The sequence below is a fragment of the Lepidochelys olivacea genome (genome assembly GCF_965140295.1).
Source record: "Lepidochelys olivacea isolate rLepOli2 genome assembly, chromosome: 1".
Taxonomy (NCBI): Eukaryota; Metazoa; Chordata; order Testudines; family Cheloniidae; genus Lepidochelys; species Lepidochelys olivacea.
Genome location: NC_140411.1, coordinates 225,686,106 through 225,705,890, shown reverse-complemented (window position 1 = coordinate 225,705,890; position 19,785 = coordinate 225,686,106). Strand labels below are relative to the sequence as shown.

The following is a 19,785-nucleotide window of genomic DNA, read 5'->3' as shown; positions in this document are numbered from 1 at the left end:
GGATTGCTCACAACACAATCGATGATTAGAGAGCACTTAGAAGGCAAAAGCAAGGACAATAGAGATCTGAATTTTATAGAATTTTCCTGCAGAATTGCCCATACACTTTACTGCACTTTCCATAATTTAAAAACATGAACAAGAAGCGTATTTTATCCTAAGCAGCAGAGACAGAAGCCAAGTGGTCAGTCAGGGGCATGCAATCCTAATGGCTGCCTCAGAGAAAGTTCTTCTGCTACTTGTCACTAAGTTTGGTTCCCTTCCTTCCTTCCAGCAGAGAGTCCTCACTTTCATCCACTTGGAACATTTTTTTAAAATGATCCGTCTCTTCTATATTGCTCTCCCTATACGCATTCTCTCAACAGTCAGATCCTGTTCACAGAAGCGGTGAAAGTGGTCCTTTGATCTAGGCAGGATCAAACACTGGAGGTTCTTATCACTGTGAGCCCTCTTCTAACCTCTTCAGTGGAACGTAGTGCCTCACGTGTCCCTCACAGTTAGTATTAGCAGACTGCCAGAAAATTGAGGTTCTCAGGAAAGCTAAATGAAGGCTGTTGGCATCTCCCACCACAGAGAAGGAAAGTCTCTTTCTGCTGCTAAATCACCTGGGAAGGTGTCAGTGGGATTCCAGAGGTAGAGATCTTCTTTTTGCTCTCACAGCTACATAGACAAGGCAGAAAAGACTACAGATATTCAAGGTGAAAGCCATGGTATAGACTTGTCAGAAGAGGCTAGTGACCAGAACAATAAGCATCCAAGGGCCATCAATACCCTTAAAACTACCTAGTTATTGCAGTGTAAGCCCCGTCAGAGATGCCTAGTTCACAAAAGGAGGCTTCCACCTTTTGTTCAGAGAGAAAGAAAAAGTATGATGGATAAATAGGTCTGAGATCATAAGATGCAGCTTTGCCCTGGACCTGATAAGAAACCCAAAAGACAGGTTCCTAGTTTCTGCTAGAACTTCTAGCAAACTGATAAATGAAGAAATTAAATAATCTGTCCAGGACTGGGACAGAAGAACCAACTGTGGGGGAGAGAGATTCTGTAGACTTTATTCTACCTTTTATGTGACTCTCCAAAGGAAATGGAAAGTGGATGGTGATTTTAGACATGAATTCCCTCAACAGATAGATGGAGAAATGCAGGATTTGATGGAATTCTAGGGTCCTACTCTAACTGTAGTCATGGACAACTGAAGGACTGATCAATATAGCGGCCACATACCTTTACATCAAGATCAGAAATTCTCATTGCATGGTCCCCTGCTTCTGCTGAACAAAAAAAGAGCCACCCAGGGCCCCCACAGACAGCCACTGTGGTTATAGCAACCCCTCCACTCTGACAGGATTCACTCCCCTTCCCCCACACCCATTTCTCATCAAAGTTAACCCAAGCTTTGTCCTTGCTGATGGATTCCTTCAACAAGTAGTTGCTGAACCGACTAGAGGGGATGCCATTTTAGATTTGGTCTTGGTGAGTAATGAGGACCTCATAGAGGAAATGGTTGTAGGGGATAATCTTGGCTCAAGTGATCATGAGCTAATTCAGTTCAAACTGAATGGAAGGATTAACAAAAATAAATCTGCAACTAGGGTTTTTGATTTCAAAAGGGCTGACTTTCAAAAATTAAGGAAATTAGTTAAGGAAGTGGATTGGACTGAAGAATTTATGGGTTTAAAGGTAGAGGAGGCCTGGGATTATTTTAAATTAAAGCTGCAGAAGCTATCGGAAGCCTGCATCCCAAGAAAGGGGAAAAAATTCATAGGCAGGAGTTGTAGACCAAGCTGGATGAGCAAGCATCTTAGAGAGGTAATTAAGAAAAAGCAGAAAGCATATAGGGAGTGGAAGAAGGGAGGGATCAGTAAGGAAAGCTACCTTATTGAGGTCAGAATATGTAGGGATAAAGTGAGACAGGCTAAAAGTCAAGTAGAGTTGGACCTTGCAAAGGGAATTAAAACCAATAGTAAAAGGTTCTATAGTCATATAAATAGGAAGAAAACAAAGAAAGAAGAAGTGGGACCGCTAAAAACTGAGGATGGAGTGGAGGTCAAGGATAATCTAGGCATGGCCCAATATCTAAACAAATACTTTGCCTCAGTCTTTAATAAGACTAAAGAGGATCTTAGGGATAATGGTAGCATGATAAATGGGAATGAGGATATGGAGGTAGACATCACCATATCTGAGGTAGAAGCGAAACTCAAACAGCTTAATGGGACTAAATCGGGGGGCCCAGATAATCTTCATCCAAGAATATTAAAAGAATTGGCACAAGAAATTGCAAGCCCATTAGCAAGAATTTTTAATGAATCTGTAAACTCAGGGGTTGTACCGTATGATTGGAGAATTGCTAACATAGTTCCTATTTTTAAGAAAGGGAAAAAAAGTGATCCAAGTAATTATAGGCCTGTTAGTTTGACATCTGTAGTATGCAAGGTCTTGGAAAAAATTTTGAAGGAGAAGGTAGTTAAGGACATTGAAGTCAATGGTAAATGGGACAAAATACAACATGGTTTTACAAAAGGTAGATCGTGCCAAACCAACCTGATCTCCTTCTTTGAGAGAGTAACAGATTTTTTAGATAAAGGAAACGCAGTGGATCTAATTTACTTAGATTTTAGTAAGGCGTTTGATACTGTGCCACATGGGGAATTATTAGTTAAATTGGATAAGATGGGCATCAATAGGAAAATTGAAAGGTGGATAGGGAATTGGTTAAAGGGGAGACTACAACGGGTCCTACTGAAAGGTGAACTGTCAAGTTGGAGGGAGGTTACCAGTGGAGTTCCTCAAGGATCAGTTTTGGGACCAATCTTATTTAATCTTTTTATTACTGACCTGGGCACAAAAAGTGGGAGTGTGCTAATAAAGTTTGCAGATGATACAAAGCTGGGAGGTATTGCTAATTTAGAGAAGGACAGGGATACCCTACAGGAGGATCTGGATGACCTTGTAAACTGGAGTAATAGGAATAGGATGAAATTTAATAGTGAGAAGTGTAAGGTCATGCATTTAGGGATTAATAACAAGAATTTTAGTTATAAGCTAGGGACGCATCAACTAGAAGTAACGGAAGAGGAAAAGGACCTTGGAGTATTGGTTGATCATAGGATGACTATGAGCTGCCAATGTGATATGGCTGTGAAAAAAGCTAATGTCGTCTTGGGATGCATCAGGAGAGGTATTTCCAGTAGGGATAAGGAGGTTTTAGTACCGTTATATAAGGCACTGGTGAGACCTCACCTGGAATACTGTGTGCAGTTCTGGTCTCCCATGTTTAAGAAGGATGAATTCAAACTGGAACAGGTACAGAGAAGGGCTACTAGGATGATCCGAGGAATGGAAAACTTGTCTTATGAAAGGAGACTCAGGGAGCTTGGCTTGTTTAGCCTAACTAAAAGAAGGTTGAGGGGAGATATGATTGCTCTCTATAAATATATCAGAGGGATAAATACCAGAGAGGGAGAGGAATTATTTAAACTCAGTACCAATGTGGACACAAGAACAAATGGATATAAACTGGCCACTAGGAAATTTAGATTAGAAATTAGACGAAGGTTTCTAACCATCAGAGGAGTGAAGTTTTGGAATAGCCTTCTGAGGGAAGTAGTGGGGGCAAAAGATCTATCTTGCTTTAAGATTAAACTCGATAAGTTTATGGAGGAGATGGTATGATGGGATAACATGGTTTTGGTAATTAAATATTCATGGTAAATAGGCCCAATGGCCTGTGATGGGTTTTTAGATGGGGTAAGATCCAAGTTACCCGGGAAAGAATTTTCTGTAGTATCTGGCTGATGAATCTTGCCCATATGCTCAGGGTTTAGCTGATCGCCATATTTGGGGTCGGGAAGGAATTTTCCTCCAGGGCAGATTGGAAGGCCCTGGAGGTTTTTCGCCTTCCTCTGTAGCATGGGGCACGGGTCACTTGCTGGAGGATTCTCTGCTCCTTGAGGTCTTCAAACTACAATTTGGGGACTTCAATAGCACAGATATAGGTGTGAGGTCTTTTTTAGGAGTGGTGGGTGAAATTCTGTGGCCTGCATTGTGCAGGAGGTCAGACTAGATGATCATAATGGTCCCTTCTGACCTAAATATCTATGAATCTATGAATCCTTGAAGATTACACATAGAACAACTGTGCAAGTGCTCTCCTCCCTTTACAGGCATTAAATTATTGCAAGTGTGGAGAGGAGCTTCTTTTTTCCCCTCCAGGATTATTCACTGGCTAGGGGCCACTATAGGCATATCAAATGGCAAACATTTAGTGCCTCAGAACCAGATGGATAACATGAGAGCAAAAGTTCTGTCCCTCATCCTGAATGCAGGGACATTGATCAGGAACCTGATGGGGGCTGCTCAGCTGGACTTTGTCATGTCTGGACATGACCGTCCTTGGGGACCAGAATAGCATTGTGTATTTAAAATAATCAGAATAGAAAATAAAGCTTCTTGGAGACGTTCTATGGGTTTGTGGCAAGGGAGAAAAGAAAAATCTTTGATTTGTACTGTCCTGGGGACACTAAGAATATACATGCTAAGAAAAATGATAAATTGCTCGGACATCCACCAAAAATAAGTCGGGTCTAAACTGCTGGCTTGTTGCACAGTAAAATATGTGCAAGTTTTAAAAGAAATATCTGAAGTGAATATAATCGCCATGGACTAACCTCCATACAGGCTGCTTTCTTTATGTGCTGTGGAAAAAAGTATCTAGTAAATTGTCTGTACTGCAAGGACTCCATTAAAATAATGGGTCTAAAAAGCCATGAACAATACCTTATTAAAAACAGACTGGAAAGCAGAGAGAAACAGAAGGAACTGGAAAGAATCTAATTATGGTAAAGGGATCTGAATGTGATAGAATTACAAGCCTGTTAAGACTGGAACAAGAAATGTCTTCACACACAAGTTTTTACATATGCATATGAAACTGGACATTCCCTACTTGGGTGAAGAACTAACATGTTGTGGGGTGGGAGTGGAGGAACCTTATGTGGGTCTTAGATAGTTCTCAGAGCTCAGTATTTAAACACCTTGTAAACAGCAGCTGTCAAATGGGAATAAACTGGAATTTTGAGAAAGAGGGAAGGTCCCCCCCCACCCCTTCATTTCAACATTAAAAAAAAGTGATTACCTGGTGAGGTGACAGGAGGGCTGACGCATGAGCCAGGCATGTAGATAGTTGATGTGTACACACAGGGCAACAGAAATTAGATATTGAGGAATCATAGAATATCAGGGTTGGAAGGAACCTCAGGAGGTCATCTAGTCCAACCCCCTGCTCAAAGCAGGGCCAATCCCCAATTTTTGCCCCAGATCCCTAAATGGCCCCCTCAAGCACTGAGCTCACAACCCTGGGTTTAGCAGGCCAATGCTCAAACCAGGAAGCTTTTAGAGAAATCATGAGCCTGCCCCACTGCAAGAACATCATTTAGTTCCCCAACAGAAGGTGTAATTGGCTATTTTAAAGACACTGCAGGGCTGCTGATTTTAGGAAAGCAGCAAAGGAACAGCGATCTATTAACCTTATTTATACTTGTGATCAGTGTTTTACCATGATTACAGTGCTATAGTACGGATGAATTTAAAAGGCCCAATGGACTGTCTAAGACTGTATATTTTACAAAGGTGACTTTAAAGAAAGATACGCGCAGTAATATCTCCTTACAAGATGCCCAGTGTTTCAAACAGATTTTTCCTAGTACTTATAGAAAATACATGAAATAACACAATTTTTTTTGTCCTGTAGTTGCCATCAGTACACTTGTGTTCATAACTTGTATGTTTTCCAGAAGAACTAGTTGGAGCCACACATGAAGCCTGTTCAACTTCTGCAGTGAGAGATTATTAAATTTTCCATTGGTTGATAGATTGCTGAAGTAGGCATCACATAGCTGATTGAGGTTAAGCCACACAAGGCTGTCAGTTGCATTTACTCTAGGTGTTTTGCATTTGTACTGCTGCAACATCACAATGCACTCACAAAAAACACTGAGACGCAATTATTTCAGAAAGCGTGATCTGTATATTTTTTTGTTTTGTTTTTAAGCAACTCTTTCCACTCCTGAAAACTACACATCCATGGCCGTAAATAATAATTTCAAAGTACCCACCTTGTTGAGGACATCTCGCTGGCAACCAAGGTAAAGATGAGGCAGGATTCTGGTTGGACCAATGTTGGAGACAGGTAAGCAAGGTTGAGAAATACAAGTAGGGACTAGAACAGATTTTCCTTCACAGAGGCCAGGGAAACAGCTGGAGAATTCAGCAAACCCACCTAAGAAAAGCAAAAACCTGAGTTTCAGTGCAGTGGGGAGAGTGTAAGACAAAGCCATGTAAAAGTATTTTAGCGTACCCCCAATATCAAACACAAAAAATTATTCTGGGGGTGGGAGGCGGTGATGGGATGCAGCTGGAAAACCCTAGAGAAGCAAGTTGATAGAGCTGCATGTGCGTCTTTTCCAGAGTTGCTGTGACTGCCAAGTTCAGTATGTAATCCAGCACAGAGTCTTGCTTCATATGCCCCCCACCAATGATATAACGATCTAAAAGAAGCCTGAAATGTTTCTTCTCTTCATTACCTCAAAAACTTGAGGTACTTCTCAATATTTACTTGTGGAATGGAGACAACACCCCCCTACCCCCCCAAAGATATCCGATCACTTAGAATTAGCAATGACATTGTCCCTTTTCCCTTGAGCCAAGGCTTTAATAATTCTCCTTTCCATTGCTGTGACAGCGATTGCAGTGAAGAATGTGTCATCAGTACAGGGTTTTTAAAAGTGTTAAAATGCATTGTTAGCTGAATGAACACTGACTGCAGAATTTTTCGTCATCCTAGCCTTGTGCCCCAACAAAAAAATTCAGCCAGTCTCCCTGTAGACCTTACGTTTCAAAGCTGCAACAAGTAGAAACTTCGGTCTTTAAAAAAAAAAAAGAAAGAAAGAAAGAAAGAAAGAAAAAATTAAAATCTAGATTCTGGGATTCTCCTGGCAGCTGGTCAGTAAAAAATAACACGAACCTTGAATAAGTGGTCTCTCAATCATTCTGGTTAATGCTTTAGATTCTCTTCACATTATGGTTATCCTAGTATTTTTATTGAAGTTTTCCCCTCATTGCATTATCACATGTATAGACTGGCTGCTAGTGTTTTAGCCACAGTATTGTTTAAGTCTGCTCAAAGAAGATCTATCTGATGCTAGGACTAAAATCCCAGAGGTTACCACTGACCTGTCTACACTAGCATTCCCACCATTAATGTAGCTCTGCTGGAAGGAAATACGAAGATAAATGCTAGTGCAGACAAAGGTTAAGATGGTTAGCCACAAACATATAAGCACAGTTCAAGATCGATTCCTTTCTCCTGTGTGGACAGGTTTCCCCTGAGAACTGTGTTAGTGTTAAAAAGCCACGCTATATGCTCCATCTGCACTGACCTTACAGAGTTTAAAAATCATGATTCAACATAGTTGTTGGCAAACATGTGCTAGCAAAATCTGGCTAGCTAGCATGCTAGAAACCAAATTAAACTAAAGCATGGGCTTTTTACTCTCATGCCTCATGAACAATTTACATATTACCATTAAAAAGTACCCAGCCACTTATTCAGTGCACATGTTTATTTGCCAATGCTATTCAAAATTAGACAGTAAGTATGATACAAATCAAGATAAGAGTCTCCAGTTCTCTCCCCATGGGATCTTATACAGAATTACAAGTAGGGAAAGTAGAGAGAAAATCCTAAACAGATTATAATTATAAATGCCCCTAAATCCTTTGTATCTAGAAAATAGAGTATTAATGTGCTAAATATACCAAACACTACAAACTGCAGTAACAGGTAACAAAAAAATAAAGTAATTCACAAAATTATACTGTTTTTGACAAAAAGCTTGTCCTGCCACTGTCTGAGTTGTATCTGTTCTCTGGATATATAGGAATTGAGTCTCTACTGCTGGCAGATCTGACATCTTTTACCAAAATTTAGGGCATGGCTACACTTGCGAGTTAGAGCGCATTAAAGCAGCCCCGGGTGCCCTAACTCATGACGCATCCACACTGGCAAGGCACGTAGAGCGCCCGGACTCCGCGGCTGGAGCGCTCCTGGTACTCCACCTCGACGAGAAGCATAACGCTTGATGCGCCCTGGCTTGAGCGCCACAGCCCCAGTGTGGACGCCCTGGTCTATTAATGCGCTCTGATCGGCCTCCAGAAGTGTCCCACAATGCCTGTTCTAGCCACTCTGGTCATCACTTTGATCTCTACTGCACTTCCCTCGGGTGACCAACAGTCAGACCCGCCCTTTAAATTCTCTGGGAATTTTGAAAATCCTCTTCCTGTTTGGTCAGCAAGGCCAGGAGTGTTCTCAGCGAATCTTTCCAGGTGACCATGCCTCCAGGTGATCTCCAGTATGGAGCAATGGCGGGGTGTTGGACCTCATCAGTATTTGGGGGGAGGAAGCTGTCCAGTCCCAGCTGTGCTCCAGCTGTACGAATTACGATACCTTTGGGCAGATATCAAGGGACATGTTGGAAAGGGTCCATGACCGGGACGCACTGCAGTGCAGGGTTAAAGTAAAGGAGCTGCGGAATGCCTACCACAAAGCCTGCGAGGCAAACAGCCACTCCGGTGCTGCCCCCACGACCTGCCTTTCTAGAAAGAGCTGGACGCGACCCCACCTCCTCTCTGAGTACCACCATGGACACTTCAGAGCCCAGTTCAACAAGGCAGGACGAGGAGGAAAGCGGGAACGAGGGTGCTGAGGCGGAGGAAGACACCCCGGAATCCCTAGACGCATGCAGCCAGGACAGTTCTCAAGCCAGGAAGAAGGTAACCAGTCATGGTGGCCAGTGCTTGGGGAAGAACAAACACCAGAGGGGGTGCCCAGTAAGCGGCTTTTATTTTGGGAAGGAAGTTGTTCAGTGCAGGCTCTTGGGGTGAGGAGGGTTAGGGCTGCATGCTTGCCTAGATGGTGAATAGGGCATTCATGTGTCTCTCACATCATGGTAATCGGCCTCAGTGATCTCATCAAAAGGTCTCATGCAGAAGCTGGGCAATCCGCTGGCACAGGTTCCTTGGCAGTGCTACTGTGCTCCTTGTCCCAGTCAGGCTAACATGTCCATGCCACTGTGCCGTGAGGACCATTGCTGCACACAGGCAAGCTGCACATGGGCCAGGGTGGAAGTCCCATTGTAGTAGAGGACCCTCCCTTGCTTCCCAAGTCACCCTCCTGGAAGTGAGATATCTTCCCAGACAAACTCCTGTGGAAAATGTGGGGAAAGTGTTCAGTATAGGGGCCCCCTGCCGCTGTTGGCTCTCCCCAAGGCACAGGACCCCGGAGGACAGTACAGCCCTGAAACAATCAGTCACCCTTGCCCCTGTGCTTACTCACAATTTTGGGACTCTTGTGGGTTATGTGTGCTCACTTTGGGATGGGCAATTTCTGCTATTGTGTAGACTGTGCTTGTTTGCTTTAAGTATGGCCGAATCATTGCTCTGTCTGGTGTGAACAATGCTGCCTCTGTTAAGTGTTGCATTTTGCCTTTACAATCTTAAGATCTCAGCCGTCCTTGTAATCAACAGCCGAAAGACTCCAAAGAATTAGGAAGAGGACATGCTGCATGAAGTGACAGAGGATGTGGAAAAAGCTAATGTACTCAATGCTTTTTTTGCCTCTGTTTTCACTAACAAGGTCAGCTCCCAGACTGCTGCGTTGGGCATCACAAAATGGGGAAGAGATGGCCAGCCCTCTGTGGAGATAGAGGTGGTTAGGGGCTATTTAGAAAAGCTGGACGTGCACAAGTCCATGGGGCCGGACGAGTTGCATCCGAGAGTGCTGAAGGAATTGGCGGCTGTGATTGCAGAGCCATTGGCCATTATCTTTGAAAACTCGTGGCGAACCGGGGAAGTCCCGGATGACTGGAAAAAGGCTAATGTAGTGCCAATCTTTAAAAAAGGGAAGAAGGAGGATCCTGGGAACTACAGGCCAGTCAGCTTCACTTCAGTCCCTGGAAAAATCATGGAGCAGGTCCTCAAAGAATCAATCCTGAAGCACTTGCATGAGAGGAAAGTGATCAGGAACAGCCAGCATGGATTCACCAAGGGAAGGTCATGCCTGACTAATCTATGATGAGATTACTGGTTCTGTGGATGAAGGGAAAGCAGTGGATGTATTGTTTCTTGACTTTAGCAAAGCTTTTGACACGGTCTCCCACAGTATTCTTGTCAGCAAGTTAAAGAAGTATGGGCTGGATGAATGCACTATAAGGTGGGTAGAAAGTTGGCTAGATTGTCAGGCTCAACGGGTAGTGATCAATGGCTCCATATCTAGTTGGCAGCCGGTATCAAGTGGAGTACCCCAAGGGTCGGTCCTGGGGCCGGTTTTGTTCAATATCTTCATAAATGATCTGGAGGATGGTGTGGATTGCACTCTCAGCAAATTTGCGGATGATACTAAACTGGGAGGAGTGGTAGATACGCTGGAGGGGAGGGATAGGATACAGAAAAACCTAGACAAATTGGAGGATTGGGCCAAAAGAAATCTGATGAGGTTCAATAAGGATAAGTGCAGGGTCCTGCACTTAGGACGGAAGAACCCAATGCACAGCTACAGACTAGGGACCGAATGGCTAGGCAGCAGTTCTGCGGAAAAGGACCTAGGGGTGACAGTGGACGAGAAGCTGGATATGAGTCAGCAGTGTGCCCTTGTTGCCAAGAAGGCCAATGGCATTTTGGGATGTATAAGTAGGGGCATAGCGAGCAGATCGAGGGATGTGATCGTTCCCCTCTATTCGACATTGGTGAGGCCTCATCTGGAGTAGTGTGTCCAGTTTTGGGCCCCACACTTCAAGAAGGATGTGGATAAATTGGAGAGAGTCCAGCGAAGGGCAACAAAAATGATTAGGGGACTGGAACACATGAGTTATGAGGAGAGGCTGAGGGAGCTGGGATTGTTTAGCCTGCAGAAGAGAAGAATGAGGGGGGATTTGATAGCTGCTTTCAACTACCTGAAAGGGGGTTCCAAAGAGGATGGCTCTAGACTGTTCTCAATGGTAGCAGATGACAGAACGAGGAGTAATGGTCTCAAGTTGCAGTGGGGAAGGTTTAGATTGGATATTAGGAAAAACTTTTTCACTAAGAGGGTGGTGAAACACTGGAATGCGTTACCTAGGGAGGTGGTAGAATCTCCTTCCTTAGAGGTTTTTAAGGTCAGGCTTGACAAAACCCTGGCTGGGATGATTTAACTGGGAATTGGTCCTGCTTTGAGCAGGGGGTTGGACTAGATGACCTTCTGGGGTCCCTTCCAACCCTGATATTCTATGATTCTATTAAGTCATGCAGCAGTCCCTTAATGAAAAATCAAAAAGCGCAGGAGTGGCGGAAGAGCGAAAGGAGGGTCCACCAGCAGAATGCGGATCGCCGGCACCAAAGTACGGAGCGGCTGCTAAGCATTATGGAGTGCCAAGCGGACTCGATACAGGCACTCATAGCCATGCAAGCGGAGCACTTCTGCTCCTGTCCCACCCCTTGCAGCTCTTGTCCCAAAACTCTCTCGTGCCCCCATGTCACCTCCAACCCACTTTACCCAACATCCGGGTTCTTATTGCCACCAGCTGCTTCCAACAACTGTAGCTTCACCACGCAGCCCTGCAAAACTACAACCCTTACCCAACCCCCCTCACCATGCATTTTAGCCAGCCAGAAGTGCAACACTAATTGCACAGCACTCCAGACAGGAAGGCTGAGTATGATCACAGGACATACGCAAATCTGTGATTCTACCGTTCCCACCCCACCCCCTTGCCCTTTCTGTTTCCCAAGCAGTTGTGTTTCTTTTTGATAAATGGAGTTTTTGGCTTTGAAAACATTCTTTATTATTGCATTAAGTAAAAGATACCTTAGCCCAGGAAAGCAACAGGCACTGCAAGTCAGTGCAGCAAATACAAATTCCTACTGACACTGGAAACACTGCACTTCACTCCCGTGCAGGGCACCAGACATTACTGGTGGCTTTCAGTCTCAAATTGCTCCCTCAAGGCATCCCTAATCCTTGCAGCCCTGTGCTGGGCCCCTCTAATAGCCCTATTCTCTGGCTGTTCAAATTCAGCCTCCAGGTGTTGAATCTTTCACCCCTCCCTTCACAAATGTTATGGAGGGTACAGCACAGGGATATAACCGTGGGGATGTTGTCATCGGCCAGGTCCAGCTTCCCATACAGACAGTGCCAGCGGCCCTTTAAACAGCCAAAAGCACACTCCACAGTCTTTCTGCGCCGGCTCAGCCTGTTGTTGAACAGCTCCTTGCTGCTGTCCAGGCTCCATGTGTAGGGTTTCATGAGCCACGGCATTAAAGGGTAAGCAGGGTCTCCAAGGATCACAATGGGCATTTCAACTTCCCCTACAGTGATCTTCTGGTCTGGGAAGAAAGTCCCGGCTTGCAGCTTCCTGAACAGGCCGGCGTTCCAAAAGATGCATGCGTCATGCACCTTTCCGGACCAGCCTGTGTTAATGTCAGTGAAACGCCCACGGTGATCCACAAGCACCTGGAGAACCATAGAGAAATACCCCTTCCAATTAACATATTCGGAGGCTAGGTGGGCTGGTGCTAGAATTGGAATATGCGTGCCATCTATCGCCCCTCTGCAGTTAGGGAAACCCATTTGTGCAAAGCCAGCCACCATGTCATGCACGTTACCCAGAGTCACGGTTCTTCTGAGCAGGATGCAATTAATGGCCCTGCAAACTTGCATCAACACGATTCCAACGGTCGACTTCCCCACTCTAAACTAGTTAGCAACCAAATCGGTAGCTGTCTGGAGTTGCCAGCTTCCAGATTGCAACAGCCACCTGCTTCTCCACCGTCAGGGCAGTTCTCAATCTCATGTCCTTGCGCCGCAGCGTGGGGGCGAGCTCCTCACACAGTCCCATGAAAGTGGCTTTTCTCATCTGAAAGTTCTGCAGCCACTGCTCCTCATCCCAGACTTGTATGACGATGTGATCCCACCACTCAGTGCTTGTTTCCTGAGCCCAAAAGTGGCGTTCCACGGTGGTGAGCATGTCCGTGAATGCTACAAGCAATCTTGTGTCATATGCGTTATGTGAGTCGACATCATTGTCGGACTCCTCACTATCAGTTTGTAGTGTAACTAGGCGGACACACCGGCAGCACCTCCTGCTGGTCATCTCAGGGAATTAACATTCCAACCTCTAGAGCGCCCTCTGTCAGCTGGTGTCTCGCCTTGCTGCTGGCTCTTGTGTCCCTCCCAGGACCCTGGTGCCCCTTAACTGGGCGCTGCCCCCTGGCAGTACCGTCACAGTTCTGGGTCTCCCCCTCCCACCTCAGTCGTAGGCTCCTGCCAGTCACCAGCTAGCTCCCGCTCCCTGGGGCAGACTGCAGTATGAGCCACTCATCACAGGCAAGGTTGGGTTTGGACCTGCTGCCTCTGCCTACCCATGGCTGCCCCTGCAACCCCCATACCTAATAGGCCTTCCCAGGCCTGCAGCCTGGGGCTTTCCTAGGCCAGAGCTCCCCAGCTCCGTTGGCCTTTCCCCAGCCCTGCTCCAAACTAGATCCTCTATTCAGGTTCCTGCAGCCAGGTCCCTCCCTCTCAGAGCTAGAGAGAGAGTGTTCTTCTGTTCCTGGCTTCCCTGGCTTTTATATGGCCCGCTGGGTCTGTTTGGGGCATGGCCCCCAGCTGCGGCTGCTCTGCCAATCAGCCCAGCTTTTCCCCTGCCCCAGCCCTCTCCCAGGGCTATTTTAAACCCCTCTGGGCCCGAGCGGGTGTCCAGTAGCTACAGTAGCTTGAGGAGTAATTTGACTGCTATTTGTGATGTGTTGGTGAGACCATCAGCATATTCCTCAGCAGTTCGGGATCCATTCCTACAGCACGCAGTACAAAAAATGTTGAAAGATGGCACCAAATGTGGACAGAAGCACAGGGACTGCTGGGATGCAAAGCGATGCATCATGGGGTGTTGGGACAGGACCCAGAATGCCCTGCACCCCACCCACCGCCCTCTTCCCACAAGACACAGCGTCAGAATGGGAAGAGTGCTCTGTGGGATAGCTGCCCATAATGCACCGCTCCCAATGCCGCAAAGGTGGCCACGTCAGTGCGCTTGCAGCTGACAGTGTGAACACACGGCAGCGCTTTCCCTGCTGCGCTCTCTAAGGGCTGGTTTAACTCACAGCGCTCTACATCTGCACGTGTCGCCAGGCCCTTAGTTTAATAAAAAAATTAAATCCCATCTACTTCAGATTTTCAAAGCATTTCCGTGTCTTACAATGCAGTCACATTCTTAACAGCTCCTATGTATCTGAAAAGCAAAATATGTCTGGCAAAATCCAAAAGTAACTCAGCAGGACAAAATACTATGGGAAACAATTCTATTTACAGATTTATCTATCCCTTTACCCAGAGAGAAGTCTCCCTTTTGTTATGTTAGGAAGAGAGTATTAGCCAAAGATCTCAATCAATCAGTCTTCAATAACTGAGCGCTAAACGTTAGTCTCCAAAATATTATTCTTTACGCCAAATGACTTGCCGGTAACAAGCTCAGCTGAAGAGAGGTTTACATTAGAAGAGTTTCATTGATGGTATTCCCTTAGGGCTTGTCTACGCTGGCAAGTTTCTGTGCAGTAAAGCAGCTTTTTGCGCTCAAACTGCAGACATGCGTACACACTGCCAAGCCACTTTGTGCGCAGAAACTCCTCAGTTGCAGTGCTGCAAAAAAGCCACCGCAACGAGAGTCATAAGGCTATTTGCGCAAAGGCTCCAGCGCTCTATTGCCAGTGTAGACACTTGATTGCTTTCTGCGCAGTAATTGGCCTCCAGAGCTATGCCACAATGCCTCAAATGACCGTTCTGCTCATTGTTTTGAACTTGGCTGCCCTGGAGACATACACTCCTCCCCCGTTTCTGACAGCCGTTGCTGATGTCAGGGTTTCCCTCTCCCGTTGCCTCAGGACTGGTTGCTTCCTGCCGCTGTCTGAACATACAAGACAGCATGCTGACACACACTCTGTCCACCAAAACACACTGTCTCTCTCCCCCCTACATACACTCACTCACTCTTCCCGCCCACCCCCGCACACACTTCAGTTGCAAAGCAGCTGGCAATGTAATAGGATGCCCATGGAACAATGGGATTGGGAAACCTGCATCATGTGATGCTGGGCCCGCCCCATGGGGCATTGCAAACCCTTCCCAAAGCACCCTGCAGCCAGTTCAACATAAGCTACCATAATGCACTGCTGTCTTTGCTGTTGCAAGAGCGGCTAACATGGATGCGCTCCAGCGTCACAAGGAGCACAGAGTGGACACGCAACAGCAGTTTAATTCCAGCGTGTTGATAAAAGTGGTATAACTTGTGGCCCGGAAACTTGCCAGTGTAGACATACCCTTAGCCTCCAGCAGCAAGTTCCAGCCATGAGTGGATGAGGAAAATAATTCAGTCATCCACTTGGAGTAGGGGGAAGAAAAGCAAAGCATTCATGGTTTCAGTGTTTTCAAGAGTTCCTATTAGTTAGGCTCCCATCCCAGATAATTCCTATTTTACTCTACTTCATCTCCATTCTGGAGAAGAGAGATTCATTGTCCTTTGACTAATATGTTGAGCAATGCATTGTGGACTAACTGTGGCCCTTTCCAAATAATTTACAGAGTTCTTAACGTGTACCAGATATTGCTTTAACTCTTCCCTCTTATGAAAAGAGATTCTTGAATATTTAGTCACTTATGTGGCAGGTCAAGACTTTTAGATGTAGCTGATTTAAGATGTTGTAGGGCCAGAGTCTCAGCAGCCCACCTGAAAGGAGAAGGAAGATTAAACAAAGTCAAACTATCGTCTTCTACTTCTGATGATGCTTCCAATACTTCCTCTGGGATACTATTCCCTAGTCTAATAGAGCTTATCATTAGGGAGACACCCTCACTCTCGCCCCGAGTATCCAGATACCACTGACATTCTGTTAATGGACTCTCCCTACACCCAGTCTCATGTCAGAGACCTTTCAGTTCCTTTAAATGTTTTCCTAATTCTTGCATTGTACATCACTGCCTGATTCTGTCCCACTGGCATCAGTGGGAGCCTATGATGGGGTACATAGACTCCACACTAACCAAGAAAGGGTTAACAAGAGTCAGAGAGGCCCAATCAGCCCCACCTTGTTACAGGTGTGACATGCCAAGTCCGGAGGGAGGAGTTAAAAGAGGAAGATTCCAGCCCAGTAGTGGCTGACTGTGAGAGGACCTTTTAGGCTAGCTTCACAAAGCAAGGCCCAGCGCCAAACCAGAGCCTCTAAAGTCTCAGAGCCTCCTGAGGGCAGACAGGCAGGCCTGGTGCAGGACCTTTATGTTTCTTTTGTTCCCCTGAACTAGTTTGGTTCCCATTTTGGGGGTGGATCTGCAGAAGAGAGTCAACCTAGGAATAGGCTGTGAGAAGAGCCTTGCTGTGGACTATGGTAGGAAGCAGCCAAGGGATACAGAAGAGAGGGTCTGAAGAAACAGACTCTCTCTTTTTCCTGGTCTGGAATCCAGAGCAGAGTGTGGGCCTGGGCTCCCCTCTGGGCACACCTAAGGCAGTGGTGCAAAAAGCCTGGAGCCAGTTGCTGGAAGGCCCACAAAGCCTGAAGTTGGGCTGAAGCTCAAGGGCTGCCAAAGGAGAAGCCACTATGTCCTGCCCAGCCATGAGGCGGTGTGCCTGTGGTGAGTACACTCTTCTACAGAGCCACTGCCTTCAAAGGGTGTGAGAACCAATCCTTATTTCTTAATTACTTTGTCTACCTTTAATGTGCCACACTCCTTTAAAGTCAGATGCAACATCTTAATGAATGTGTCTTTAGTTCCCTTCTGTTAAATACCTTCTGTTTTTCCTTCCCCACAACAGCAGAGACCAATTCAAACAGCAGCCATTATCCACACAAACACAGCCTCAATAAAGTAAAACTATTGACAGCTGTCACGAGGAAATGCAACAATTTCAGTTTAGACTTTCTGATCCAAATATAGAGCATAGTATCAAGAACTCGAAACAAATAATATCTATCTGTACCATAACTTTAAGCTGCAACATAGGAGTGAAACTAAATTCCAGCCCAAAGATCTGGCACCGTCCATACTTTTGTTAGCTGATTTTTGACATCAGAAATACTGAATCATAATACTGAAGTTTTACATAAAAATGTTCCGATAGTGAAAAAGTATCCCATCTTGTTTCAAGCATCTCTGGCTGTAAAGCTTGGTTGAGTTCCATACTAGAGTACCTGCAGGCTGAAAACTAGCATGCCCCTAATATAAGCATCTTCCTATGCAAGAACAGAGCTTTAGTTAATGATACTACCTACTGTCTTGCTGTAAAGGTAACTGGAAAACTAACTTAGTGGACAGATGAGGACACAAAGCACAAACCCTGCCTTCGAAAAGAATCACACATTCAAGCTTACTGGGGAAGAAATAGATTTATTTTTTTTATAACATGTGCATCACCTTTCTGCCAAGGCAAACTTAATCTCTAAATCATCTCCATAACTACTTAAATTGGAACTAGGCTAGTGGCAAGATCAGATTTGCAGCACCCTGCTGTTTGTTTTAGGAAGAGAAAATGTGCTTTTCTTTTGGCACTCATTTCTAAACAACACCCATTCTCCACTACCACTCCAGCCCTTGCAAATAGTAAATCAATCACATGGGCATGTTGAAACTGTAGCAAGATCTACAGGTCATTATCAGAGCTAGTAGTTTTAACAAAGTTTCACTGAAGCTTTTGATAAACTTAACTGGGCCTAGGTCCTAACCTCCTAGGCAAGTTTTGGTAAATCTCAGTTCACCTTCTAGCCAGGGGTGCCTAAACCACAAGGATAATCCTCTGTTTGAAATATCTGGCAAGCTATTCTTTGTAGCCCTAGCAATCAGGGCAACTGCCAAATGCACAATGGACTGGAATTAGAGAGACTGAAAAAGTCAAGAAGAACTTTGAAATATTTGTTTTTAAATAGCCTTATTGAGCCATTCAGGTTCTTCTGTGCTTTATTGTGAAATTGGAATCAAACAACTTGGTCTTTTGACTTTCAACAAAACAAAGCCTCTTCTCTTCTATTTGTTTTAAAACTATGGACGGGGGGGCAGAAGGGGAGAATTTCCTAAAAGTATAAACTGTGCGCTATTTTCATTCTCTTTTCAAAACACAACCAATAATCCCTCCAATAAGTGCAGAAATTTGAAGGTCTTTTTAAATGAAGGTTTTGAAAGATTACCTGTGCCCTGCAAATAAAAATATGGTAACACAGATAAGTTCACCTCATGTCAAACTAAATGGCAAACTGTTTCTATTCATCAAAGCTAAATTGCAATTTCTTATTTACTGTATGAAAAAATGATTGCCAGTTCCAAGGGAATACTTAATGTCAATTATTGTACTGTCAAAGTGGCTTTTCACTGCAACCTATTTGCAGAGTATGTACAGACAGTGAGATGCATAATGGAGTTCACTTTTCAGCTCCAAATAATTGCAAAAATGTCACTCAGCCTTGGCAATTTTCTTTTTTGGTTTGGAGAAAGGTCTGGTCCTATAGAAGAAGATATTAGATGTCCAAAAAAAAAAAAAATTCTGGTAAATGGATGTTGACATTAAAGTCAGTTGGACTGTACCTATCTGAAAAAAATAATCCACTATAGTTCAGCTTTTTGTTTTGGCTCTGTAAACTTATTAACGGAGTTTAGAAGATACAACTCTACAAGAAATTACAATTAGACATAATTGGCTAAACCTAAATCAATTCATTAGGTAGCTTGTTAGAATGAACTGGATTCTCCTCAATGAGTTCACAGTTTTAAATAAACATCAACATCTGTTCATTTTAGGTAGCGGTCAGCGCACTCAACACATATTGATGTACCACAGTGCATTCTAGTGCAGACTTGTTTAGTTCATTACTTGTGGCTATGATTCTCAAATGGAGTTTCTATGAAACTACGTTATGGTGCCAAAAGCCTTCAGTGGTTTAGCAGCCCAAAATGCTTGTGGGTGGCAGAAAACACAGTGTGCTCCCCCCCCGATCTTTACTGTAAAGCCAGCTTTCCTTGCATACATGCCTCCACTTCCATTCACAGACTTCTGCCAAAATCCAGTCTCCTATTTAATTACCCTGTTGCTATGGATCTGAAAAGTGGTGGCTGCTCAACCTCCCTTTGATCAAAGCACTCAAGATTCCTAATACAGTTTATATGTGTTATGATTGTTAAGGAATCCTAATACCAGAGGCGTTTCAGCTCCCTTCCTAGCTAACTCAGGAAACAATATAGGGCCAAACCTAGAAGGGATAAAGTTTTCACAAACTCCTTCAGGCGGAGTTATTTTCCTGTTCAAATTCATTATCATCTCGGCACAGAGAGAGGCCTGCACCACACACCTCGACCACGGGGTACCCAAACGATGGGAAAGTTGGCACGGCTAATTGTCACAACTAGTTTGTAGGAGAAAAAACTGAGACAGGTCCTTAAAACTGCTTTGTTTAACATGCAAAGACTGACTAGGCATAGAGACAGAGCTACTCTCACAATCCTAGAATTTTGGTCCCGCCAGGTCAGAATGGGGTAGTTTGATAACATTGGGAAAAATATTGTTGGTTGCTGCTGCAGATACTATATCAGTTCTGTAGACAGAGAATTTCCCTTCTCCAGGGCCACCAAACCAGCATCTTTGACTAAAGAGAGACAATAACCTCTATTATAGAAAAAGATTCTCCTAGGTTCTGGATCTATGATCTGGATTTGTAAAGTACAAA

The 19,785-nt window shown here is 44.7% G+C and overlaps 1 protein-coding gene across 4 annotated transcripts in view; it reads right to left on the bottom strand.

Moving 5' to 3' along the window:
* DUSP16 (dual specificity phosphatase 16) overlaps positions 1-19,785 on the bottom strand; it is a 98,538-nt gene that overhangs the window by 16,452 nt on the left and 62,301 nt on the right. For all 4 annotated transcript variants that reach the window (XM_084617302.1, XM_084617305.1, XM_084617304.1 and 1 more), the window contains exon 4: positions 6,117-6,280. In XM_084617302.1, the coding sequence (XP_084473428.1) occupies positions 6,117-6,280 (164 nt within the window). The remainder of the gene's footprint in view (positions 1-6,116; positions 6,281-19,785) is intronic.